The 25,162-nt window shown below is 42.4% G+C and overlaps 1 protein-coding gene and 1 non-coding gene across 4 annotated transcripts in view; one reads left to right on the top strand and one right to left on the bottom strand.

Moving 5' to 3' along the window:
* Positions 1–25,162, bottom strand: part of EFHC2 (EF-hand domain containing 2) — a 194,239-nt gene that overhangs the window by 86,482 nt on the left and 82,595 nt on the right. For all 3 annotated transcript variants that reach the window (XM_059386230.1, XM_059386229.1, XM_059386231.1), the window contains 6 exons: positions 22,616–22,839; positions 19,273–19,524; positions 16,024–16,137; positions 15,513–15,651; positions 8,898–9,063; positions 674–816 (listed from right to left, as the gene is read on the bottom strand). In XM_059386230.1, coding sequence (XP_059242213.1) covers positions 674–816; positions 8,898–9,063; positions 15,513–15,651; positions 16,024–16,137; positions 19,273–19,524; positions 22,616–22,839 — 1,038 coding nt within the window. The remainder of the gene's footprint in view (positions 1–673; positions 817–8,897; positions 9,064–15,512; positions 15,652–16,023; positions 16,138–19,272; positions 19,525–22,615; positions 22,840–25,162) is intronic.
* Positions 7,541–7,647, top strand: LOC132007942 (U6 spliceosomal RNA). Its single transcript, XR_009401491.1, has one exon. It is a non-coding gene; the product is annotated as a U6 spliceosomal RNA (small nuclear RNA).

The following is a 25,162-nucleotide window of genomic DNA, read 5'->3' as shown; positions in this document are numbered from 1 at the left end:
CTTCCCAGATATGCCTTTGGCACAGATAAAAAATTTTCAATGTGTTGGGACAAAGAGCAGAGCCATAGAGTTCCATAATTCGGTAAGTCAGAATCAATGGCTCGTCCGGGCAATGTCCACAGCATCAGTGCACTGCAGAGAGGCACTCCGTGGGCCTCTTTGCTGGAACCTTGGCAAGAGCCTCGACAGACAGAGAAGCCAGAGGGAGACAGACTTTGAAGATTAAATTTTTTTTTAAAAATCTGGGATTGTCTTATACTTAAGCCAACATTTTGTCAGTGGTACTATCAAAAACAGAGATTTCCTCTTGTCTTGCTGTCTTTGCATGGAACTGGTGGTAGACAGACCATGATTCTGAAGCCCCTGGATTCCACAGAAGAACCTCAGAGGCCACAGCAGAAAGGGGAATAGTTTCCAAAAGGAGGCGTCCAGAGTCCCCCAACCCTGAGCCAAACAAACTCTTCCTGTGCCTCTTTCATCATTTTATATGTCTGGGTTCCCATTTAAGAGAGCTTTGTAAAATGAACTTTGGTGGTTAAAAAAAAAAAGAAAAGAAATGAAAGCCACTGTCTTAGTCATCTAGGCTATAAAATCAAACCACGCTCCCTAACTTTCAAAATGAAGAGACAGTTTCTTATTCTGAGAAAATTGCTATAAGAGCTATACCTCTTACCTGAATTACTCTCAATAGGTTCAAATATTGAAATCGTGTCATCACTGAGAAAGTACGAAATAACAAACAACCTGTCCACATCTGCACATTTGTGTGTGAAGAGTTTTGCAAAAAAACGGAGGATATTGCTTATGTTGCCATAGCTAAATGGAAGAGAAATGAGGGTTACAGCCTTATTACAGAATTAAAAAAAAAAAAAACAACCTGCAAAAGGTGCGCTATTTTTTTGAGGTATAACTGATTTACAATATATTAATTTCACCTGTACAACATGATTCACTATGACCACTGAAATAAGACTACTCAACAACTACTACCCCACATAGTTATATATTTTATTTCTTGTGATGAGAACTTTGAAGATCTACTCTGTTTGCAACTTTCAAATATGCGATACGGTATTATTGACTGTAAACACCATAATGTATTACATCCCAGGACTTCTCTATTTTATAACTGGAAGGTTGTACCTTTTGACCCCCTCCGCCCATTTCACCCACCTCCCCCATCTGCCAGGTGTGCTACAGTGTTAAGGGAGTAGCATAAACTCTCTGAAGTTGAAAAAGTTCAACCACCTTCTTATTATTTACGCTTTAGATCTATATGCAGAGAAATTCTCTCAGTTTATTAAAATCTCTCTTGTTCTTTAGATGTCCAGGGTAACCCTCCGGGAAAATGTACCCAAAACAAATGTCATAAACACACTCCTCAAACCATCTGCTTTGAACAGCTGTTTCCCACTCATGAGGCTGGTCAGCGGCCACAACAATCATGTCAACAGGAAGGACAGCACCTGCCCTTCACAGGTCCAGCAGCAAGAGGGTGTGTCCTGTCAGTGCCTGGAGCCATGACCCCATGGCCACCTCCCACCCGTTTCCTTGCTTCCTTCCAGCCCCACACCCTCTCCTCCCTGAGCCACTCCCCTAGCTCCCCAGCATCCCTCCAACTCCCTTCAAGAAAAAAATTACCTCTTCCCTTGCAAATGCTAGAATAAATAATGCTAAGATTAAATATAGCACTTATCACTCATATTGTGAGTGGCTATTACAGGTCTGTTTCCCCAGGGCAAGGACTGTGCCTTATTAGCCACTGGCTAATACAATACTTTTTACATTATAAGTACTCAATAAATGTTGGTAGAAGGTCATGAAAAGATCCAAATAGATTAAAATTTGCACTCAGAATTCTATGCATGAATAAAATAGTCTAGTGACTGTCGAAGATGGGATCAAATTCTAGAATAAAAGTTCCCAAAGCTGACTGCCTGGTCATTGAAGACATTAATTTATGGTCCATGAGTGGAAGCATGTCTGCGGAAATCAGCTAGTATAAGGTGGCCTTTAGATCAGGGAGGCACAAAGTAAAATAAACGATGAACTTCATCAATTCCCTGTCACAACTCAAAGCTGGGAGACCCTCGCTTTCAGTGTCTCCTATGCCAAAGATCATTCCTTCCCAGTGGTCACAGAGAATGAAAATACAACAACAAAACAACAAAATAGAACAAAACAGAACCCATATTTCTGATTTGCTTTTCTCTGCCCCTTTCTCCGAATGTCCAAGGAAGCAGGGCTGAAAAAGCATGGCGCCAAGATTCTCAGCTACATTGACGGTAAGGCCTCCTGTAAGGTGGAAAGCAGCAGTTCAGAGGTTTGCCTCCAGGAACCCTGGGGCAAAACAGCTGGGACTCCACAGCTCTCTCCTCTTAATTCCTGGTTTCCCTGGCTTCAGACAGACCTCAGAGAGCATGGGGGGAGCTACACCTTGTCAACCATCTTCTCTGGTACATAGTTGGATTTATAAGCAACAAACAGATTTGGTAACCCCCATCTCATGGGGGAGTCATTAACTTTCACAGATACAGGAAGTATCCTTGAAACAACCGGAAGGAGGTTTAACATCAGGCCAAACGAACACTACTGTAAATTTAGCTTCTTAAAACTTAAGTGCGTTTAGAAGTGTGTATGTTAAGTGTGGGTTTTTCACTTTCAAAATGCCATTTTTTTTTTTCACCTGAGTCTTGTGTTCTGGAGAGCTCGTCAGTCAGGAATATAATTTACTCAAAAATCTTTAGAGCAGCAGTTCACAAAGTTTGTTGTGTTTAAAAGTCACCTGGGGAACTTGTTAAATATACAGAATCCAGAGTCCTACCCCCAGGGATATGAATTCAGTAGTTAGCTTGTATCTCCAGAAACCTGCATTTTTAATAAGCTCCCCAGGAGGTTCTGATGAAGTGGTCCCCAGAGCACACTTTGGAAAACACTGCGAGTTATCTTCAGCTATTTCCTTGACTAATAAGCTAATTATCAACATTCTCTAAACTTTTTATCACAATACTCCCTTCACCCTCAAAAAACCAGAATTTTCCCTTTTCCTGTTATACCACCTACATTGCTCCATCTGCCCTTCTGGGCCATGGATAGGTTCAGACACACCCACCTGCAGCTAGCTGCATGACCACTCAGAACATACAGGTGACCTTTGAACAACACACGTTTGAACTGCACAGGTCTATGTAGATGGATTATTGTCCTTGCTGTATTAGAAAGGCGGTATCCTATAAGGAATTACTTTGTCATCCACTTCTCAGTGTATATTCACTTCCTTGGTGATCTCTTCTAGTATCAAGTCTTTACCATCTACATGCCAATATATATATTATATATATAATATATATATATATAATTTTGTATTTAGGAGACATTTCACACTTCACTTGTGCCCAAACTGAAGTTCTGTTCTTGCTCCAGACCTGTTCTACCTACAGTCTTTCCCGTCTTGGTAGACAGCAATTCTATCCTTCCACTTGCTCAGGCCAAAACCTTGGGAGTCATTCTTAATGCCTCTCTGGTTTCAGACCTCATGTCCAAATCTGTCACAGAATCCTGTTAGCTCAAACTTCAAAAACAGTTCCAGAATCTGCTAGATCTCATCATTTCCATGGCACCCACCAGGATCGGAGCCATTGTAACTTTTCTCTTGGAGGGCCGTGGCAGGCTCTGGAGTAGCGCTTCCTCCCACCATTGCCCTTCTGCTGTCTACTGACAACAGGGCCACAGGAGTGATTGCTTTAATATGTAAATAAGATCAAGTCACTCCCACTGCTCTGATTTCCCAAGGAGTCCTCTTATCACTCTAAGTCAAAAGAACCCTTACAAAGGTCTGCAAGGCCCTACGGGCATCTGAGCACCGCATTACCTCTTCTAATCTGTCTTCTCTGCCCTCTACTCTCATGTTTTATCTATGTCAACCTGCTCCTTGCTCAGGGCCCTTACGCCAACTGTTCCTTCAGCCCGGAACATATTTCTTCCCTTTTGTAAAGCCCATCCAGACATGCTCTTTTTAAAAAATGAAACCTGGGGTACGCCTCAGCCTCACCCTGCCAGTTCCTCTTTATTCTTCTCATAGCAACTTATTACCTGCTTGACTTCGTCCATGGTACTTAACACCTTCTCCATACTTCTAGAATGCCCTTCTCTGTTAGCCGTGGTGTGCGCTGTCTGCCTCCCCCGGCTAGACTGTAAGTTCTAGGAGAGTAGGGCTGCACGTCTGTTCTGTTCAATGATGAATCCCAAGCCCCTAGATCAGGGCTTGGCACACAGGCAGGTGCCCTGTGAGTGTATATGGACCAGGAATATGAATGGATTGCTCAGGGCTACGTACCCACTGAAAACCTCAAAAACAGCGAGAGCTATACTCTTGGGGTTGGAAGAGACATGAAGGCTTACTTAATGATGAGAAAATAACTTCTTAACAGGAATCAGCATGACGAATGGAGACAGCAGGTGGACAACACCTGAAGCAAGTCAGAGATGCTCCATGGCTATTTACCCCTTCCTTCCCTTCTGGGACAAAATATTTAATGAGCCCCAAGCACGCAGCCAGTGCTGTTCTCACTCTGAGGGAAGCAGTAAAGCCAGTCCCTGCCCTGAAGGACCTCTTGATCTAGGGGGGACACCACGATTCCATGAAGAAGTAATTGCCACACACTGAGAATCGTACAGGCTCTGGGGAAAGAAAGATGAACTCCAGGAGTCAGACTTCTCTGGTTTCAAATCTCAGCTCAACTACAAATGAGCTTGGAGAGCCTGGGCAAATGGCATAAAATCTCTGACCCTCAGTTCCCACATGTGAAGAATGGGTACGATAATGTTAATTTATTTCATGAGGTTGTTTTGAGGAATACATAAGATCAAGTATTATAAAGTACTTAGCATACCATAATCACAAATTGCTTATCAGCAGTAGTAATATTATTAATATTATTATTACAACTACAAGAGGTATGACCAGCAGAGTATTATGGGCACACAGAGAACAAAGTAACTAATTCCACCAGTGCAAGGAGAAAAATACAATTCTGGTTCTCCCAAATCAGACTAGACAATCTGCCCAGCGGGCCACCACAGTGAATTTTTACCCAGAAAATAAAGGCCTTCATTCCATCAAAAACCTCATATGCTCTAATTTGGAACTATTTCCTCCTCCAGCAAATCAAAGTAGATCACCAGTAACCTCATACAATGATTAGCACCCAGGAGATTTCTAACAGCAACATACATATAATCAACACACGTCACACACAACTACACATCTCAATTCCCACTTTATTTGCATGAAGAAACTGTCTTTTGCGTGCTTTGTGGGACCGTCTTCCCTAGGTTCTCACAGTTTTAAAACCTTGAGTTATTCAAACTCATGTGTAAGTCTCCAGCTGAATGTGCCAGTTACTATGGAAACAAGGTCACTGTGTGGGAGGAGCTTGAGGGAAGTGTATTCCTGGCTCAGAGCGAGCAGTGGACAGAAAGAAACAAAATTAGACACATTTGTGCCTGTGCCACCATCGTCTAGCCCTGACAGCAGGACGAGAATGTGGAATGCTGTCTACGGTCCGTGCTCTGTGGGCAAGTTGATGTGGTGTAGACAGAAAGAGAGAGACTAAGGCAGCTACCCACAAGGAGCTGTTCCCCCCACCCCCCCCCCCCCCGGGTTCCAGAAGCAACACCCTAGATCATATTTCATCTTGTTTACTTATAAGAAAAATTCCCTCTCCTTTTACAATAGGGACATTCTTCTTGCCCGCCTCCTTCGGGTGGCTGCCCTAAAAAACAGCAGTTAGTGAAAAGTATCCATCAGAAGTCCTGCCCTGAAACCTCACGGTAAACTCTGTTATCCATAAGGAGGATGGCGTATGAGTTGGTATCCCCCTGATGCGATTGAAAGCAGTGGTTCTCAAAGTCTGGTGCATATCAGAACCCCCTGGAAGGCTGGTTAACACACAGTAAGGGGTCCTACCACCCCCCGGAGTTTCTGCCTTAGTAGGTCTAGGATGAGACAAAAGAATTAGTGTTTCTAACCAGTGTGGGGACCACACTTTGAGTAGCATCTATTCTAGCACTTAAAAAAAAAACAAACAAACAAACAAACAAAAAAAACAGAACCCTAAAGTACTTCAAAATAAAGGATTGGCTTTTTATTTTTATTTTTTTTTTAAAGATTTTATTTATTTGCCAGAGAGAGAGAGCACGCAAGCGAGTACACACAAGTAGGCAGAGAAGCAGGCAGAGGCAGCGAGAGAAGCAGGTTCCCTGCCGAGCAAGGAGCCCGATGCAGGACTCGATCCCATGACCCCAGGACCATGACCTGAGCTGAAGGCAGCGGCTTAACCCACTGAGCCACCCAGGTGTCCCAAGGATTGGCTTTTTAAAAAAAGATTTTATTTTTACGTTATCTCTACACCCAGCATGGAACTCAAACCTACAACCCTGAGATTAAGAGTCACAGGCTCCACTGGCTGAGCCAGCCAGGTGCCCCAAAGATTATTTCTTTAAAGTTTGCAAAGGCCATCATGTCATGGGGAAGACCACCTTTTTGACATTCTATACAATTCTTCATGTATTTTTGTCATTTTTACAAGCATGCAAAATGATTATTTTCTCTATGTCAAAATGGTTCTACAATTGCATCTGATCCCATTAAATTTTATATCAAATTCAGGATGCTATCTTTTTCATCTCCTTCTCCTGGTCTTACTGCATGTTCCTTTATCATTTTCCTCTACCGGTTCTCCTGACTCACTACTCTCCTCATGCAGGACTTCAATGGTTAGCCCACATCCTATTAAAAAATATGCAACATTTTCCCGCCATTTTTTCCCCCGACTTCTTTCTCCGGGGCCTCATCTCCCTGAAGAAGTGAAAAAGTGGCCATGGGCAGTGCCCACATTCTACATACATGATGGACTGGGAGATTTTTCTTTGTATATATTAGGAAAAGTTTTGAAAGTCCATCTTTTGAGATTATATTTGGCCATGGGAGCAATCTACAGTTACTAAACTGTAGCCAAACTTCTCAAAGGAAAACAACATCAGTCGTCGAATAAAAGTCTGAAATATACTTCAGAGTCACTAAAGCCTTGAGACCAAGGGTAGGCAAACTACAGCATGTGGATCAAATATGGCCAGCCACCCGGTTTTGCGTGGGCTGTAAGCTAAGAATGGTTTTCACGTTTTTCAATGGGTGAAAACATCAAGAAGATATTATTGTGTGATATGCAAAAATTATATGAAATCCAATGTCAGTGTCCATACACAGAGTTTTATTGGAACCAGTCACACCTTTGTTTTTGGACTCTACAGATGCTTTCACATTATGGTGACAGAACTGGATGGTTCTAACAGAGGCCCTATGGCCTTCAAAGCCAAAAACATTTAGTATCTGACTCTTCCAGGACAAAATTTGCTGACCCTTACTCTATACCACTTCCAAGGGACCATCTTGAGGAGATATATGTAAGGAAAGGCAACATAAATTGGGGGTAATATAACTTTAGGGGCTTCTAGCTGACTCATTAAAATAATCACTCAAGTGCGCACTTTGGCAGCACTTATACTAAAGTTGGAACAATACAGGGATTAGCATGGCTGCTGCGTCATTAGGATGACAAGCAAATTCATGGAGTGTTCTATAGTTTCAGAAAATAAAAATAAAAAAAAAATAAAAGAAAATAACCACTTGGTGGTAGAGAAAAGGGAACCTTCATGCACTATTGGTGGAAACGTGAAGTGGGGCAGCCACTCTGGGAAACGCTATGGAGGTTCCTCAAAAAATTAAAACCACCATATGATCCAGCCATTCCACTTCTGGGTATATATTCAGAGAAAATGAAATCACTAACTCGAAAGGATACCCACACCCTCGGGCTTACTGCGTTATGCACAACAGCCAAGACATAGAAGCAACCTAAGTGTCCAGCGACAGACGGATGGATACAAGTATATATACACACACTGGAATATTATCCAACTATACAAAAGGAGGAAATCCCGCCATTTGCAACAACATGGATGGACCGCGAGGGCATTATGCTCAGTGAAATAAGTCAGAGAAAGACAAATACTGTCTGATCTCACTTACGTGTGGAATCTCAAAAAACCAAACACACAGAAACAGATCAGACTGGTGGTTGCCAGAGCTTGGGCGGTAGAGGGTGGGTAAAACGGGCAGAGGGGATCAAAAGGTACAAAATTCCAGTCATAAGATCAGTAAGTCCTAGGGATGTAATAATGTACAACAGGGTGTATGCAGTTAACAATACTCTATTGTATATTGAAAAGTTACTGAGGGACCAGATCTTAAAAGTTCTCATCACAGAAAAAAAAAAAAAAAAAAAAACGTAACTATGGGAGATGACTTACATGAACTAATCTTACAGTGGTGATCATTTTTACAAAATGTATACGTATCCAATCATTATGTTGCACACCTTTAAATTATATAATATTGGGGCGCCTGGGTGGCTCAGTCGGTTAAGCGTCTGCCTTTGGCTCAGGTCATAACCCCAGGGTTCTGGGAACAAGTCCCACTTCGGGTTCCTTGTTCAGCAGGAAGCCTGTGTCTCCCCCTCTGCCTGCCCCTCCCCCTGCTTGTGTGCATGCGCACACTCTCTCTCTCTGATAAATAAATAAATAAAATCTTTTTAAAAATTATACAATATTACATGTCAAGTATACTTCAATAAAACTGGGAAAAAATAAAATAACCACTCAACGAAGAACCTCTTAATACTTGCATGTTAATCAGTGTCATTAAAAAGCTATAATGGGATGTTCCTGAACTCTTAATTACACGAGCTGAGTGTCTTATGTTCTGCCCTGAGGACTATGGTATAAACCCTGAACACATTTGGGAAAGATCAGAATAAAGTCATGGTTCCCTCAAGCACCTGTCTTTTTCCACAAACTTCCTGAAGTTCTTCTGATGAGGTGTGGGCCTGAGGCCTATGCAGGAGCGTAGAGAATCCTCTTCAGAACCAAAGCCGGTATAAGGTGGAAATTTCCTTTCTATTTTTGGAGGAGGTGGAGCCTTGCACAGAATCGAGGTGAAGTTCTCTATAACAAAACAAAGGCGAACGAAACATCAATATTTTTTTTTTGCCCTGATTGTGGCTGTTTTGAAAGGTTTATTATGTTTTCAAGATGGACATGGAGATCTTTGTGGACTATTTTAAACTCTTTCAAACAAAACACAGCAAAATCCTGGGAGGGTAGGTTTACAAAAACCACAGAACTCACTCAATAATCGCCATTGGTTCGAAAGAAAGAAAAAGAAAAAAAAAACTGTCTATGTCAAATAAGTAAACATTTATCTTTTATCATCACACCCCCATGTCTGACTATTTTTCATTCTTCCCTGATTGTTCCAGTGATATGAAAATTCAAACTTGGAACTTTTTGCCACCTATCCCCTGTTTTAACCTGCAGCTTAGGCCCCTCCTGCCCAGTCAACACTCACTCTTCAGACTCCTTTCCAACAGGACTGACTCCTGTTTTGCCTCTGCCTTCCCCAGGTACTGTCCTCTCCTTCTGCTTCCAACTTTTTCAGGCCTCTCTCTTTCCTCCAACTCAACCCCAGGCCATGGCACTTCCCCATCTAGTGACAAAACAAAACCAAAACTGCTCACCAGCCACCGCTCCAGGTTGCGCTTGTGACTGCCCAAGAAAAGACTACAATGAAAAGACTACCAAGTCTTTTCTTCCAAGAAAAGACTAAAATGTGATGAAGCAAAAACAAAAACAAAATAAAACAAAACAAAATAAAAAACATAAACACACACAAATAAAACTGAGAACAAACAAATACACAAAACTTTAAAGCTAACCCCTGCTTACTCGCTCACGGGGGTTGTTACACGGAAATACCACTGATTGTCTTTCTGTACTTTTCATCTGTGAGGAAGGAGAGATGGACAGAGAGCTTCAGACATATCTATAACACCCTGGCAGCTTTCAGGCCCTCGTTTGTGAAGCTGTAGAATGTCTGAGAAGCAAGTGTGCTCTCCAGAGGGAAGAGAGGGTTGAACTGAGAGGTCCAAGTCACTTACTTGTATTTGTCCCACCACAAAGGGCAAAGAAAATGCCAGGATCTTTCCGAAAGCAAAACACAACAAGAAAACAACTCATGCAATCTAACTTCTACTCTTTCCCCAAGCTCTCATATCCCATAGATAGTGCCATTTGGGACTCAGAGTAGTTCCATCTAAGCAATGATTTCCTTTTCCACTGTCAAAGTCCTAGCAGAGGCAAGAGTACAGATTTAAGAGCACACCTCTGTCGCTGAAAATGTGCATTCAATGTGTCATTCAACACAACCTAACTCTTAAAATTGAGGGATTTTTTTTTTTAAACAGATGGATCAAAAGGCTAAGGGTCTGCAGCCATTTCTAACTCTGATTTGAAGACATTTTCAACTTTCACATTTCCTTAGACTTCCTTATTCCTCAGCTTTGTGTGAAATCCCCTCAAGCATGATCCCCAAAAGAGTGCTGTTCTATCCTAACAGAAACTGTTCACAGAAGACACACTGACAGAGAGAACGCCATCAGAGCTTTCTCGCTGGCTCACTGAGAGCCAGCAGCCAGGCAGCCAGTACAGAAGTGACAGTGAGCCTCTCCTATTGCTATTTTTGTGGCAATTAAAATCTGGGTGATAAAGAAGAAAGTTCAGATCTTGGAATTAGGCAGAACTGCAGTAGACCCTATTGTTGCTAACCATGAAATCAAACATGCCGCTGAGTGGTACTGTCATTTCAGGGAAAGGACCAGAGGCTTGCAGGGAAAAAGCTCAATGTGATTATTAGAAAACTGGGGCATGATCTGCTTCTCCTAACAGGGGACACATCCATACAGACAACTCTCCATACTAATCTGAACAGTGTAACCGAAAGAGGATGCGTACTGAATCACAAAGTAATTAAGAATGCATTCTATACCTCCCCCCCAAATTACAGGTTTTATAACAGCCTTGTTTTCTCAACTACATAATTTTTGCCACAGATTTAAGTAACAAAAGAACCAAGTTAGAGCTTTCCTCTGCACCCACAGTGCCATCTAGTGTATAAACACCAAGGACGGTTCCACTCCACCCTGCCTGACTTTTTGTCCCGCGTACATCTTTCTGGATACTCTGATCCAAGGGCTCCTGTCTCTGGGTAATTGTGTACCTTCACAAGGCTTGGGACTTATCCCTGAATATGCTTCATGTCTTTGGTGTTCCAACATCCTAGCATCCTGCATGTTTCAGGTATTAAAATCTATTTATTGGATACATGAAAAATGACGTTTTTGTACATAGTATCTTCCCAAATATCTTCTTCAACGGCCCTCTCCTGAACCCTGGGACACATCTGGCTTTCCAACGGTCTGATTCCTCTAATTCCAAGTGACTCGCACAAACATATATACTGAATGTCTAGCCATGATTAGCTAGATTCCAACAAATTTGCAGAAAGGTGATATGTTTCTCAAATGAATCTTAATGACACTTCACAGTGAACCACTATTTGCCATCTCAGTTGGAAACTACGCTGGAAAAAGCCTTCGATCACCTCAAAGTTCATCTTGTATGTTCTAGTAACCCGCATATGGACAGGCCTGAAGCTTACATAATTTGGGAGAAGCTCTTCAATACAAAGAATGCCAAATATGAAGACAAAGTCAGGTCCACGGCCTTGAACTGGGGCTCCTGCAAAGGAAGAACCCTAAAGCTCGAGCTTCATGAACAAGCAAATCCCCCTGTGCTTGTACAATACCCAGGTCAAATAATTTGGGTGGGATGTTCATTTCTGGGTCAAATCATTAGTGAATCGCATACTTTTGAGCTGTAGCTAGAAAATCCTTGGGGACCATCGATTCCTCAATCCACTGTACTTCACAGGGGAAGACAAAGGGATAAAACTGTTCCACCCATTAAGGTCATATCCTGCAACCAGAAGCAAAGTCTACTCCATTGTTGTAGCCTGGGATGGCTCATCTGCTCATATGACTATTAAATTCCCATCTTGGATGTCCCACTGCTTCCTGCACCAGGAGTTCAGAGTTGATCAACAGTCCAGAAGTAATACTGCAAAATTAAAGATGCTTTAACAACTATGCTCATCCTTCATGTCAGTACAGACTCGGAAATATTCAAGAGTAATGGGGAACGGCTGGTCTTTTACTTGTTGGTTGCCCCAGCTCCTAAGAATGGATGACCAGCAAGTCCTCCTATAGCAAAGAAATAACCCAAGGCAGGAAATTCTAGGTAAGAGCTGTTTCTATTCAAGTCCCTGTTCCTTCAGTGAAAGAAACACATGCTGGAGCCCCTGGAGCCTCTTCTAACCTTTATGCTACAGGAAAGTCCAACAGGCCTCCATCTGCCAGTCTGTGTTCATCCACACGAAATAATGAGGGAGCGACATGCTACTGCCCAGCAGGTGAGCCAGGGCTGGCGGGATGGCCGAGCTGCCTGGTGGGGTAGTCACACTGGTCACACTGGATTGTTTTGTGCAAGAAGTCGACAGAATTGCTTTCTCCTTAGAATCCTTAAATGCACAGAAGAATCTTCTCTTTTTAGGAGGCAAATTGGGTTTTACACCAGGGTACAAATAGCTCTTGGAAAAAAGCACCTGAGGCTGCATTTACAAATGTCCCCTCTGGCTTCCTCTTAGGAGGTCCCTGGTTGTGTGGTAAGCACTTGCCAGCTCCTTCCTGTGGGGCTGCAGAGCGGAGACACTACGCATTCTACCGACCACAGTTATTAACATGGAAGGAAAGGTGACCTCAGGTATGGGCAGGACCTTGTTCAGGTCTGAGCTCCCAAAATACCGAAGTACAGTGTATAGAATTTGGTCTTACGAATTTGGAGAAGCAGAATGAATTATCAACCAAATGAAAATGTCAGAAGTAACGGTATCCAAGTAACATGAAGCATCTTAATTTAACCTTACCAAAAAGTCAGAAAAGGCAATGTAAAGATTATCAGAGAACACGGATTCACAACCCACCCACCCCCGCCCCCGCTGCATCGTGGATATAATTTCTAGTCATTACTTACATTAAGTACACTGTTGTTACTCAAGAAATGTTGTGTAATAATAGTGTCTGTTAAATGGGATATTTTAACATATGTTATGAGAAATATAAAAAGTCAGCGTGACTATAAAATGCATCATAATTTTGCATTTGCATAATTTTCTGTTTAAACGCATAATGCTCGTGTTATATTAGCTTTAAAGGCACAAACTGTTTTTTTTTTTTTTACATAATACATAAACCTATAGAGTGAACAAAAGAAGTGAGCAGAAAGAAATTAAGTGCTAGGGCTCCACGGAAACGGACCATGGGTCACCTGAAGCAGATCCATTTGCCAAACATACAGAGTACACCAGTGAATTCACTCTGCCTCGGCAAGTTCCCTGCCAACATGTTAAGAAACTAACAGTGTCCCATGTCTCACCAGCACCATGTCCATTTTACCAAATGCCACCTTCGGAGTCTCAAAATTAAGCTGACAGACAAACACCAACCAGATGTTGGACTCTAGGTTGAAGGGATCCTAGGATGGTTTGGAAACTTTGCCCCATCCTTTACACAAAGATAATCATTCAGTGGGACAGAAGTCAGTGTTTTGGGTTAACTCATCTTTTATATATATATATTTCAAATTTTAAGTAGCCAACACTGAAGATTTATTGGCTTTAAATAGGCACCGACATTTATAAAAAAAACAAATCTCTGGGGCACCTGGGTGGCTCAGTGGGTTAAGCCTCTGCCTTTGGTTCAGGTCATGATCTCAGGGTCCTGGGATGGAGCCCTGCATTGGGCTCTCTGCTCAGCAGGGAGTCTGCTTCCTCCTCTCTCTCTCTACCTGCCTCTCTGCCTACTTTTGATTTCTGTCAAATAAATAAATAAAATCTTAAAAAAAAAACAACAAAAACCAAATTCTCCTATACAAAGACCTAAGGGCCACTAGCCACTTCCTATAATAGCCACCATATGCACTTTCCTTGATGCCTCTTGCTCACAGTCCCCAAAACCAATATGCCCAACGGTGTCCACAGAGGAGGAAGAATGTTGGGAGACCCCACCAATTTGGCCCCATAGGGCCCCCACATTTTGCCTAATCGGGCATTGCAGCTGCAGTGGAACAAATTCCCTTAATGTACTGAAGAGTGAAATTCAACGTCTTTTTTTGTTCCAACGCTTTGTGTGTGGTACGTGCCTTCTCCCACGAGATATGAATTCCCAGGAGCAAGGGTGCCTTGTGGCTGTTGCTTAAGTATCCAACTCTTGGTTTCGGCTCAGGTCGTGATCTCAGGGTCTTGGGACTGAGCCCCACATCGGGCTCTGCACTGAGTGTGAAGCCTGCTTGAGATTCCCTCTCCCTCTCTGTCTGCCTTTTCCCCCCACCCAGCTCTCCCTAAATAAATAAATAAATAAATAAATAAATAAATAAAATCTTTAAAGAGAAAGAAAGAAAGAGATTCCCAAGAGGCCGGGAATACTCCACAATGGAACACCAAGGCCTGTGAGGTGCTCGTCTCATTCTAGAGAAAAAACACCTTGTCTTCTAGAAATCTGTGGTTGCTTCTGGCCTCCATCTCATCCCTCAGGGAAGTGTGCTCACAAGAACACACCAAGGTTTGGAGAGGCAGGCAGGAGTAAGCACTCCTACCCCAGCCAGACCCCAGCCTGGGAGGTCAGCAACCCTCGCCACCCCCACTTAGCCTAGCGCCAGCAGGTACCTGGAACAGGGCCCAGGAAGAGGGCAGAGCTGGCTGGCAGGTTTCACAAATGAGGGGTTTGTTTTTCAGGTCTCGTATCAGATCCTCTGCCTGCTTCTGTCATTCTCATAACACAATCCAATGTGCTATAGGTTTCCACTCTCCTTCCAGCCCAAGAAACCCTTTAACTCTGTAGCTCCTAAGTCCTACTACAATAACCTGTGCCTAGTAGGTTCTTAATAAATCACATGTCTTCATTCTGAACTGAACTCATCTGAATAGAACGGATACCCAAGAAGAGAGAAAGCTGGAAACGTAGCCAGGCTTCACCAGCAAAGGTAGAGCAAACTGACATAAGAGAATTCCCCAGAAAACTCAAGAAGCAGTATAACCTTTGTAGTAAGCAAGAATTCAGTGAAAAGAAAAGCCTTTTCAGTTGCTCGACCAGAAAACACTGACCCCATATTACAGTAAGGCAGGGGCTGGCTATAAAGGAAAACCGAAGCCTCTGGCAGCAGGCAGGCAAGTTCAAATCTCAGCTCACCTCTCACTCACTGCACAACCTCCGACAAGTGAGCCCCTTCCAAGCCTCAGTTTCTTTACCTCATAAATGGAGGTCATGAGCCTAGAATCATTGTTAGGAATAAGGAAGCCAACGAATGCCCAACAGAGAGCAAATGCTCCATAAATGGTAGCAATTATGAGCTTAGACTTTGAAACCTAAAAGTAAAATCTTATGTAGGGGACAAAGATTCCAAGTTTTAAAATGTATTTTCTAATGGACATACGTTTCGCTTACCAATTCCATATTTTGTCTTATAATAAGTCTTCGTGAATTCATCACAGTCACAAAGCAGCACTTTCCTTCCCCACACGTTGATGGTGGCTCCTATGAATAGGTCATCATCTTTGTAAAACTCTTGATCTACTTTTCCTAGCTAATAAAAACAAAGGAACAAAGTGTGGGCACCACAGACCCTCCAAAGAGGTAGGCCCCAGTTCAGAAAGAAACATAATTGCAAAACCAAACCAAACCAAACCAAAACAAAAACCCACCCCTCAACTGTATCATTTACAACAGGATTTTAAAAACCAAGCCAAAACAAGCAGTCGGTGTTAACCCTTGGAAACTCTTTATACACGCATTTAAGCATGTTCGGTGTGGACAGACAGCGATGCGTTGCATATGCATTTATATAGTCATTAACTTCATTCACAGTCAATCCCCCAAGACAATATGTGACTCCCTGCACATGTCAGGTTCCAGGAGAGCCACACTGGAAAGAGCAACAAAATGTGAGGCTCCTTACCTTGTATTTATCCAACAGGTAGCCTTTGACTCGGTTCTCTCCCAAGCCACTGTACACATTAAGAACTGTTCGATCTGTTATTTGGCCTGGCTGATAGACTCCAGGTGGGCCGTACTAGAAGACAGAATGCAAAGTGTAGTGGATGGCCTACTGAACACAGAGCCGGGAAGGGTGAGGGGCTCAAATGGGAAATACGCATTGTATGTGAAAGGGCGCAAACACTCCAAAATATGTCTTTTGGGTGTATTGATTATTTTGAGCCGGTTATTTTTAAGAAACGGCAGGCACAGGAAAAGCTGAGTACCAATTATCCTTCTGTATAAAAAAATGTACATCTATAAAGAAATCTCCATTTGTAAGAGTATCTCCCTCTGTGTACCAAGAAAAGAAAGAAGACTTGTACTCTCTAAAACCTCTGATTAATGGAAAAGACCATATAAATCTACGTAACAACCTTCCTCTTGTTTACTGTGCTTTTCTCCATGACCCCCTATAACTGGTCTCCTTCCCACTTCCCCTGGCAGTCTGTTCCATCTTTAAGAGGAGATGATGTTTAAGATGGTGGCTTTGGCCATTTCAGGGAGTTACTCCATTTTCCTTTCCTTACAGGAGGTATGCAGGTAATTAAATATTTGTTGGTTTTTCTCCTGTTAATCTGTATTCTGGGGTCGGGCGGGGGGGGCGCATGGTCTCAGGCAAGAACCTAGAATAGAAGGGCAGAGAGAAATGTAGCTATCCTCTCCCTAACACAGCTCTTCTCGGCCATCACACTCCATGTACGTTTCTCTATACTTCCACACCCATCCTTCAAGGCCCTGATCAAGACCCATTATTCCCCTGACCCTTCCCGTGCTCCTGGCCTATCCCCAGTCACACCTCCACAGCACCTACCACAGGGTTAAAGCAGTCCTTGCGGTTCTCTAAATGCCTCATCGGCAGACATCTTTTCTCTGCACTCAACTACGAAATGCCCTGAGGAAGAAACCGTGCCTTGCCGTCTTTACTCAGCTTAGCATCCTGCCCAGTCCTGAGCTCAGGAAGCACTAGCTGGCGGTGAGACAGAGGCAGCGTGGCGAGGCACAAGAACAACAGAGCACAGTCAGCCTTTACCAGAAACTGCAGCCCGGAGCGACCCTCAATGCTCCTCGGTTCCGTGCACTGGGGTGGGGGGGGGGGGGGTCCCAGCAGTTGCGGGAGCTTTGGGAAATCTCCTAACTAACTTACGCAAATTGATAGTGATCAGTTTCTCAAATCATATACAGATGAGAAATCTGAATCATCCCTGATACGTGCGACATAAAATGCCAAGTTCAAATGTGTGAATTTAGGAGATGTGGGGTGCAAGTAAGCCACGTAACAGAGAAAACCAGCGCTCTTGGAGCGCATTCTGTCTTCACCGCTTACTAGCTACAGGACTTGGAGCCAGATATTTACCTTCTGGGAACTTCAGTTTTGTCATCTAGCTGTGATAATAGTACTGACTCCTTGCTTTCGCAAAGGATGTTTGAGTGTCGAGGGAATACCTACTGCTATTTTCTCTCTCCCCTATGAGATCGTAAGTTCCACGAATCAGGACTTAATCCATTTTCTTTCACACTGTAACCTCAGAGCCGGCACACAGTTGACACTTGATAAATATTTGCTGAATGAATGAATAAATGAATCAAATGACGTCAAGACACACTGCAAATGTCAGGTGTGTCATTATTATCTTATAATTAGTGTATCAGTCAGAGCCATTCTAAAAATGGGCTTCCCATGTACCTCTTGGCTGCCCGCTGTGCATACCCGAGTTCCGTCTGGGACAAATCCTGTCTCTTCCCTGCAGCCCAAGCAACACAGCATGGTTTCTGGCAGTGGGCTCCGAGAATCTGGGATAACCTCCCATGAGGTTGTTTGCATCAGAAATAAGTGTCACGGTAACCTCCTCAGTCACAATAAGAATGAAGTTAAAATCTATTTTAACCAGGGACGCCTGGGTAGTTCAGTCAGTTAAGCATCTGCCTTCAGCTCCTGTCATGATCTCTGGATGGAAGGATTGAGCCTGGTGTTAAGCTCCCAGCTCAGCAGGGAGCCTGTTTCCGCCCTCTCCCTCTGCCCTTCCCGCTCCTAAGCACATGCTTACATATGCTCTCTTTCTCTCTCTCTCTCTCAAATAAATACATTTAAAAAATATTTTTTAAAAAATATTTTATCCAAGTAACAAAGGAAACATAACACAGAGCTGTGCAAAGGATTTTATGTTTTCATTTGTCCTTATAGTGTTTTTAGGTTCTTAGTGGGTGTCTTTTACTATACTATCCTTTTACAGTTACTTCCAGGGGGAGGCCTTGTTACCAGCATTTTAGAGATAGGGAAATACACTCAGAGAAGTGACGTGACGTGAAGTTCAGACAGCTTTTAAGTGGGAGACCCATAATTCTAACCTAGGACTTTTGTCTCTGTGATGTTTCTGCTGCACCCAAGTTACATTAGCTCTCACATGGCCGTGAATGTGTAGAGATCAGTCTCACAACTCTCTTTTAATAGTAACAAAATGTAAAAGCTGTCATTGATGCTAGCCAATGGCTAGTTAGTGACTGATGGCTACTCTTCTAAGAGTCACTCTTGTGCATACGCTTATAGGAGTGTGTGTGTGTGTGTGTGTGTGTGTGTGTATGTATGTATGCATGTGTGCATGTGCATATTTGTACATTCACAACATGGACCAAAACCATGCATCTTCCTCAGTAGAATATAGAGGCCAGAGGCCAGTGCCCTACCGAAGGGCATGAGCAACTTTTTAAATTATTTTTTAAGAATTATTTTTGTATTGGTGAGAGGGCAGAAGAAGAGAGACCCTCAAGCAGACTCTGCACTGAGTGGAGGACCCCAAGATTATGACCTGAGTTGAAATCAAGAGAGTTGACTGCGCCCCCCCAGGCACCCCACGAGCAATTCTAACTAGAGAGTCTTTTACATTCAGAAGACTGATTATGAACTCTGTAATGAATATGTGCTTTCTCTTACATTTGACTTTCTTCCTTTACTTGCCTTAATTAAACCCAAAATATTCCTACCTCAATTTGTCATATCCTCTATGGTACTTTCACAGATGTATCTTAGGAGAGAGCACAAAATCAAGCTTTTCTAGACACCTGTACTAACATATGGTGACTGATACCTAGGCCCGACATTCCAGACAGGGAGTGACGAGAGTCTTTGAGGTCACAGGCAAATGCGGAAAGGGGTTCTGTGTCCGCTGCTCACCTTAGGGAGCTTTCTTCTCTGGAGGAACAATGACATAGCATCCCGGCCTGAGTTGTGTGGTATCACTTCTTTGACTTCAATGGTATCATCAGACAGAAAGTAATGCAGAATGAGTTCCCTACGGTCCCCAAACAGCGAGGCGGAGTCGTCCCACAGGCAGAAAAAACGTAACACCTTCCTATCGTATTCAAGGAACTGTTTCAGGGTGTCAAAGGACTCATAGGGACGTAAGGGGTCCATGCAGTCTAGAGTCTGAAAACAGAAAAAAAAAATGTCAAGAATAGCACTTCTACGCAACCACTTCTGAGATGCAAGCTATCAGAGAATGTAAAGATATCTTGCCCATTGACTATGACGGGATATTTCTTTTTTTTTAAATGTCAACACACTAATGACATACATGTAGATACACCTACAGCAAGTTTTCACCTTAAAAATAGACAATCAAGTAGTAGGAAGCATTTAAGATCAAACAGTAATCTGAAACACTAAAATACACTTTGTGATGTCTTTGAAAACTGGCTTTTCGATTGGGAGAAGAGGGGTGGGGTTATGGACATTGGGGAGGGTATGTGCTTTGGTGAGTGCTGTGAAGTGTGTAAACCTGGTGATTCACAGACCTGTACCCCTGGGGATAAAAATATATGTTTATAAAAAGTAAAAAATTTAAAAAACAAAAACAAAAACAAAAAAAAACCTGGCTTTTCTCCAAGACTTAAAATGCTTAAGAACACACAAAACTAACATGTGGTGACAGAAATTAGAAGGGTAATTTCCTCTTTGGGTAGGGGACTGACCAGAAAGGGGGAGAAGGAAATTTTCTGGGGTGATGGAAATATTCCATATCTTGATTTTTGTGTCACTTACTAAACATACATTTTCCAAAACTTGTTGATTTGTATGCTTAAGATTTATACGTCTGAGCATATGTTAATTTTATCTCAACCCCCTAAAAAACCTGTTGTCTTTCCACTGAGAATTCATATCTGTATATCCTCATTCATCCAAAGATTTTTGTAAAAGTAAAAGGGAAGAAACATAGTCCCAGTTTATTTTGCTTCAAAGCTTTTCCTATCAAGGATCTGGAAGGGCATGGAAACAGAAACAGAGCAAATGGAGAACTTACCCAGCCACACAGAATGTTCCCCGGCCCAGGTATCCCCACTTCTGCGGGTTTCCTGGTGGAGCTCTATTTGCATGTTCTCAGCCCTGTCTTGGAGCAAAATTGCTCCCATTCTATCTGCTGTAGCGAAACAGAATCGTTATATAAAGGAGCACTCAGTGGCAAGGGAGAAGTAGTCCCATATCGGCTTATGTGATCATATTTGTCCATTCTCAAAACTCAGTATCTGTCTGGGGCAGTCTAGAGAGACACCTACTCCAAGATTGCGGGGAGACATTATGGCCTTCCAGAGGCTCTTATCCTTCTTCCTTATCCTGGATATTTAAATGAAATTATGGGACCTCTACTTTCATTAACTGAAAAATGTTTCTTTGGCATTATAAGGCCTTTAAGAAATGCATTATTGATTATACACCATTGGGGCTCTTTTCAGTTTAAGTTAAATTGTTTAATTTTAACTTTATATTTGAAGGCAGCAAGCACTGGAGAAGTAAATGCATTAGAGTCAATATAAAATCCTCTTATTAAACTCCTAATTTTCCACAGATTGCTATATTTATTGAAGAGCTTTCTCCCTGAGGGAGTAAATGCGAAAATGATTTTCTCAACCTGAAAGGAAATTAGTTAAAACATTTCTTGGCTGTTTGTGGTATTTATTCTCAGTTCCTGGCACAAAAGTTTTTTTTTTTCTTCATAAATTTATGAAATGGCACAGGGCTCTCTGTATTTAATATAATGCATCACCATCCATAATCACTATTGTATAATGCCAACTGTTAGCAAACGAGCGAAGCCATATGCAAAAGGTGGTAATTCATATGGACCTGTTCTTTCAGGTTCTCTCTTCTCATTGTAGAGACTTCATGTTTATCTAGGCTCTGTCATCTAGAGCATTTGGAAAAAAATAAAAATAAACCCAAACTATAAATCTGCTCGTATGCCAATATACACAGGTATAATTCCAAAGGAACTTCACCTTAAATGTTCCAGGAGCAACAATACATATTTCTCAGGAGAGCTGCATGCCTACAACATTAAAGGATAACTCTGCTGGGGCCAGGAGGTGGGAAGAGATGAATGACCCCACAGCGCAGCTTTCAACAAGAGCTCAGAGCAGAATTAAAGGAGGATTTTATTCTAAATTTCATGTTATCTTTCTGCAAGGAAATTAATTACAAGTTTAAGAAACAACAGGAATGAGACTAAACTGATCTATAGGGATAGAAGTGAGAACAGTGGTTATCTCTCCCTGGGTGGGAAGAGTGATTCATTGGAAAAAGCCAAGAGGGAAGTTTCTGGGGAAAAGGACACATTCTGTGTCTCGATTTGGACTGTGGATTACATGGGCATATGCATTTGTGAAGACTCTTCCAACTGTGTGCTTCATTTCTGTGTATTTTACTCTGTCTAACCATACTTCCATAAAAAAAGAGAATGACAATAAAGAAATTCTGGGTAGGCAGCAAAAGATTTGAATTGAAATCCTCATAAGAAGACTGGCTGGGTATGTGACCTTCCACCTGACAACCTGCCCTTCTGCGTGTTCAGATTCTTCTGTAAAAAAAAACAAAAACAAAAACAAAAACAAAAAAAAACACAAAATTCGGGCCAAGGGATCATTAAAAAAAAAAGACAACTTTAGAAAGACAACAGTACTACTATGAACACTGTTCCTGCCTCCCTATACTAACTGGGGTCAGACTTGGAAGACAAACGTCCTTTTACAATAGGGTACATCAGAATCATGGCCCTCTCCGTTCTGCTAGAATATTCCTACACCTGATGCCATCATCGCTAGAGCTGGGAGTCCTGGGGAAGAAGAAAAAAGGTATACCCAAGGTGTGCTGCAATAAATCAGTAGATCAGAAGCAAACATATTCCCAGGGTTAGGCAACCAAAATGGGGAAAGACAGGCCAGGTAAGAGTGGGCCTTAGAGCTTGTCCCATGTGGGTGGCTCATTGAAGACTCCTACTGTCTGTCTGGAAGGGAGACTCTCCATGGAGAGAAGTGGGGGCAGGGGCAGTGAGTGAGGCTCTCCTGCCCTGAGGTCAACACCTAGAATTCCTTCCAGCCTAAAGGGGATTAGGACAACTCCAGTGACTATGACCCCGAACATTCTTTCACGTCTGCGTCAGGAGTGCAGATACCCTTTACTGACTCTCCTTTTTGGTTTCTCATTCGGAAGATACCAGCTCACAGATAGATCATCAACTCCTTACCTCTCTCCGTAACTTCATGTAAGGATCTTCTGGACACTGTCCCGGGGGGTTTAATTTGACTCCCATTTTCCTCAAAAAGTTTTTTGTGAACGTATCACAGTCATAAATCTTGAATGTCCGGCCATAGAAGATGATGTCTATGTTGATATTGAAATGATGCACAGTATAAAACTGATCTTCATCAGGAGGAGGGAGTGAAATCCGATGACGCCGGATGAAAGTCCCTATGGTATGGAACCAAACGTAGCTGTTTCATCAGGCGGCTAATGAAGAAAAGGTCACAGCACGTCTCCGTAACAGCCCTGAATGCCGTCCCACAACAGGGAAGGGGGCAAAGGGCTGGTTCTTGGAGGCGGCATGATTATGTTCAGACTCTGAGGGTACCTGAGGGAGCTGAGATTTCTGAGGTCCATAGGTACTGACCAGCCTTGCATGTTTGTTATTAAAGTTGCCTAAGTGGTACTAACGTACTTTAATGAGCCATAAAGACTAGGAAAGGAAGAGGGGCACAGAGAGGGTGACCTAATGGGCCAGACACTGCCATCCTGTCTTCTTCCAGAACAAGCACTCAATGTGAGTACAATGAACAAGGCACTATGACCGCAAAGCAAAGTACTCATGAAAATGCATCCTCTTGGCTCAAAAAAAAAAAAAAAAAAAGCTTATCAGCTTCAGTATGGTAGGTGCCAGCACCATGATTTGTAGATTCTATAAACATGAAAGACTTCATGCTGCTCGGAAACTGCATGGCATCTTCTTTGCTCTACCAACCTCTTCTCCTCCTACCCCCAACCACCCCTACAAGCCTCTGGTTATCAGAGGCTTCATTGTTTTAGATAGCGTTTTTGCCAAATGTTCTGGATCTCATTCTATCTTTTACTGCTAACCCTATGGTGCCCCTTCACTTCTACTCTTGAGAATATGGACCCAGGGTCCCCAAGTGGTGGTTAGCCACTGGCACTGAAAGGGTTTGCTCCCAGATGAGCATGCGAACTACACCACACCATACCAGCCAACTTACCCAAACCCTGTTGAAACCTGTTGTCAAGAACTGTTTAGAGTTTGAGATGAAATTTTATTCTACTTGCAAACTAACAAGGTAGCCTGTTGCAGGTTCATGGATGTTGGTAGAAGGCATAGATTGCCTTGGTTAGAGATAAATTCACAGCAATAACAGCAGCCAGAACACCAGCATGTTTCACACCAGTTTCCTGAGCCTCGATTCCCACGGGATGACCCAAGAAGGTCTGAGTAACTCCTGCCCACGTGGTGGGGTATGTTACAGGAGAGGAGCCCTAAGTGTAGGAAACCCAAGCCTTAAAATGGATAGTAAGCATTCCTGCTTTTTTTTTAAAAAAATATTATTTATTTCAATCTCAAGTAGGTGGAGAGGCATGCAGAGAGAGAGAGAGAGAGAGAGGAGGAAGCGGGCTCTCCACTGAGCAGAGAGCCCGATGCAGGGCTCGATCCCAGGACCCTGAGATCATGACCTGAGCCGAAGGCAGAGGTTTAACCCACTGAGCCATCCAGGTGCCCCTCCTGCTTTTTGTCTCATAGGGAGACAAGACCTTTATTAGACTGGACAGTAAGCATGTCTTGTCCTCCCTCTGTTCTGGAAGGAGACACCACCTCTTTCTCCCATGGCCATGAGCAAACCTCCCCTTTATCTTCAAAAGCTGTTTGCTATAGAGACATCCCTGAAGAGACAGTCCAGAACAAAGAGCAGACAGTGCCTCTACTTGCAAAATCTACCCAAATGCAAGATACCCACAGAGAATGCTCTCTCAACATCTGTGACCAACTTTGGCCTGAGAATCTACTCCAAGAGTAAAGGGAAGAAGAGAAAACGTGAGCAGAGCAAACTGAGGGACTAATGGTTCAAGTCCAAGTGGCCTGTGGGACCTCTGTATGGAAGCATTTTAGGATAATGAGGTCAAGCAATCTTGTTCCTATTTTCTATAGCTCCGAGAATGGCACCTTTTCCTGACATCTAGAAATACTTAGAAATTATTCATTGCTATTCTTACAGAAATTTAATGAGTATCTTTATGTGCCAGTAACTGTGTTGAACTCTGTTCCATTTTTCTCTTCATCATCTTTTCACTCTGTTCAGGCAAAATGAACTAAAATCATTTTCATCTTCTTTTCTCTGTAGCAATTTTTAATTACTTGGTACATTAAATTAAAATAATAAAACTATAAAATTAGAACTGGCCTAGAATATTTTTAAATGTACTACATAAAAGATGATATAATTTTACTGCAAAAAATTGTACTTCAATTAGCCTTTAATTCATGCCACTGAAAACAGTATGCAAATTATTTAATCATTCAAGATTAGACATTTAGAACAAATTGCATACTTAAACATCTATAAAAGCATGGGAATTTCAGGTATTTTCAGAAACCATTATATATCTCTTTAAAAATACTTATATTGTGACAGTTTTTAAGATATATAAAATTTATTCAACAGCCAGGAGCTTGTTCAGAAATTCCATCTACTTTGTATTTGTACTTAATTATAAAAATTCAAATAAGCAAGTT

The sequence above is a fragment of the Mustela nigripes genome, chromosome X (genome assembly GCF_022355385.1).
Source record: "Mustela nigripes isolate SB6536 chromosome X, MUSNIG.SB6536, whole genome shotgun sequence".
NCBI classification, from domain to species: domain Eukaryota; kingdom Metazoa; phylum Chordata; class Mammalia; order Carnivora; family Mustelidae; genus Mustela; species Mustela nigripes.
Note: the sequence above shows the minus strand (reverse complement) of the source record. Positions and strands in the feature narration are given on the sequence as shown.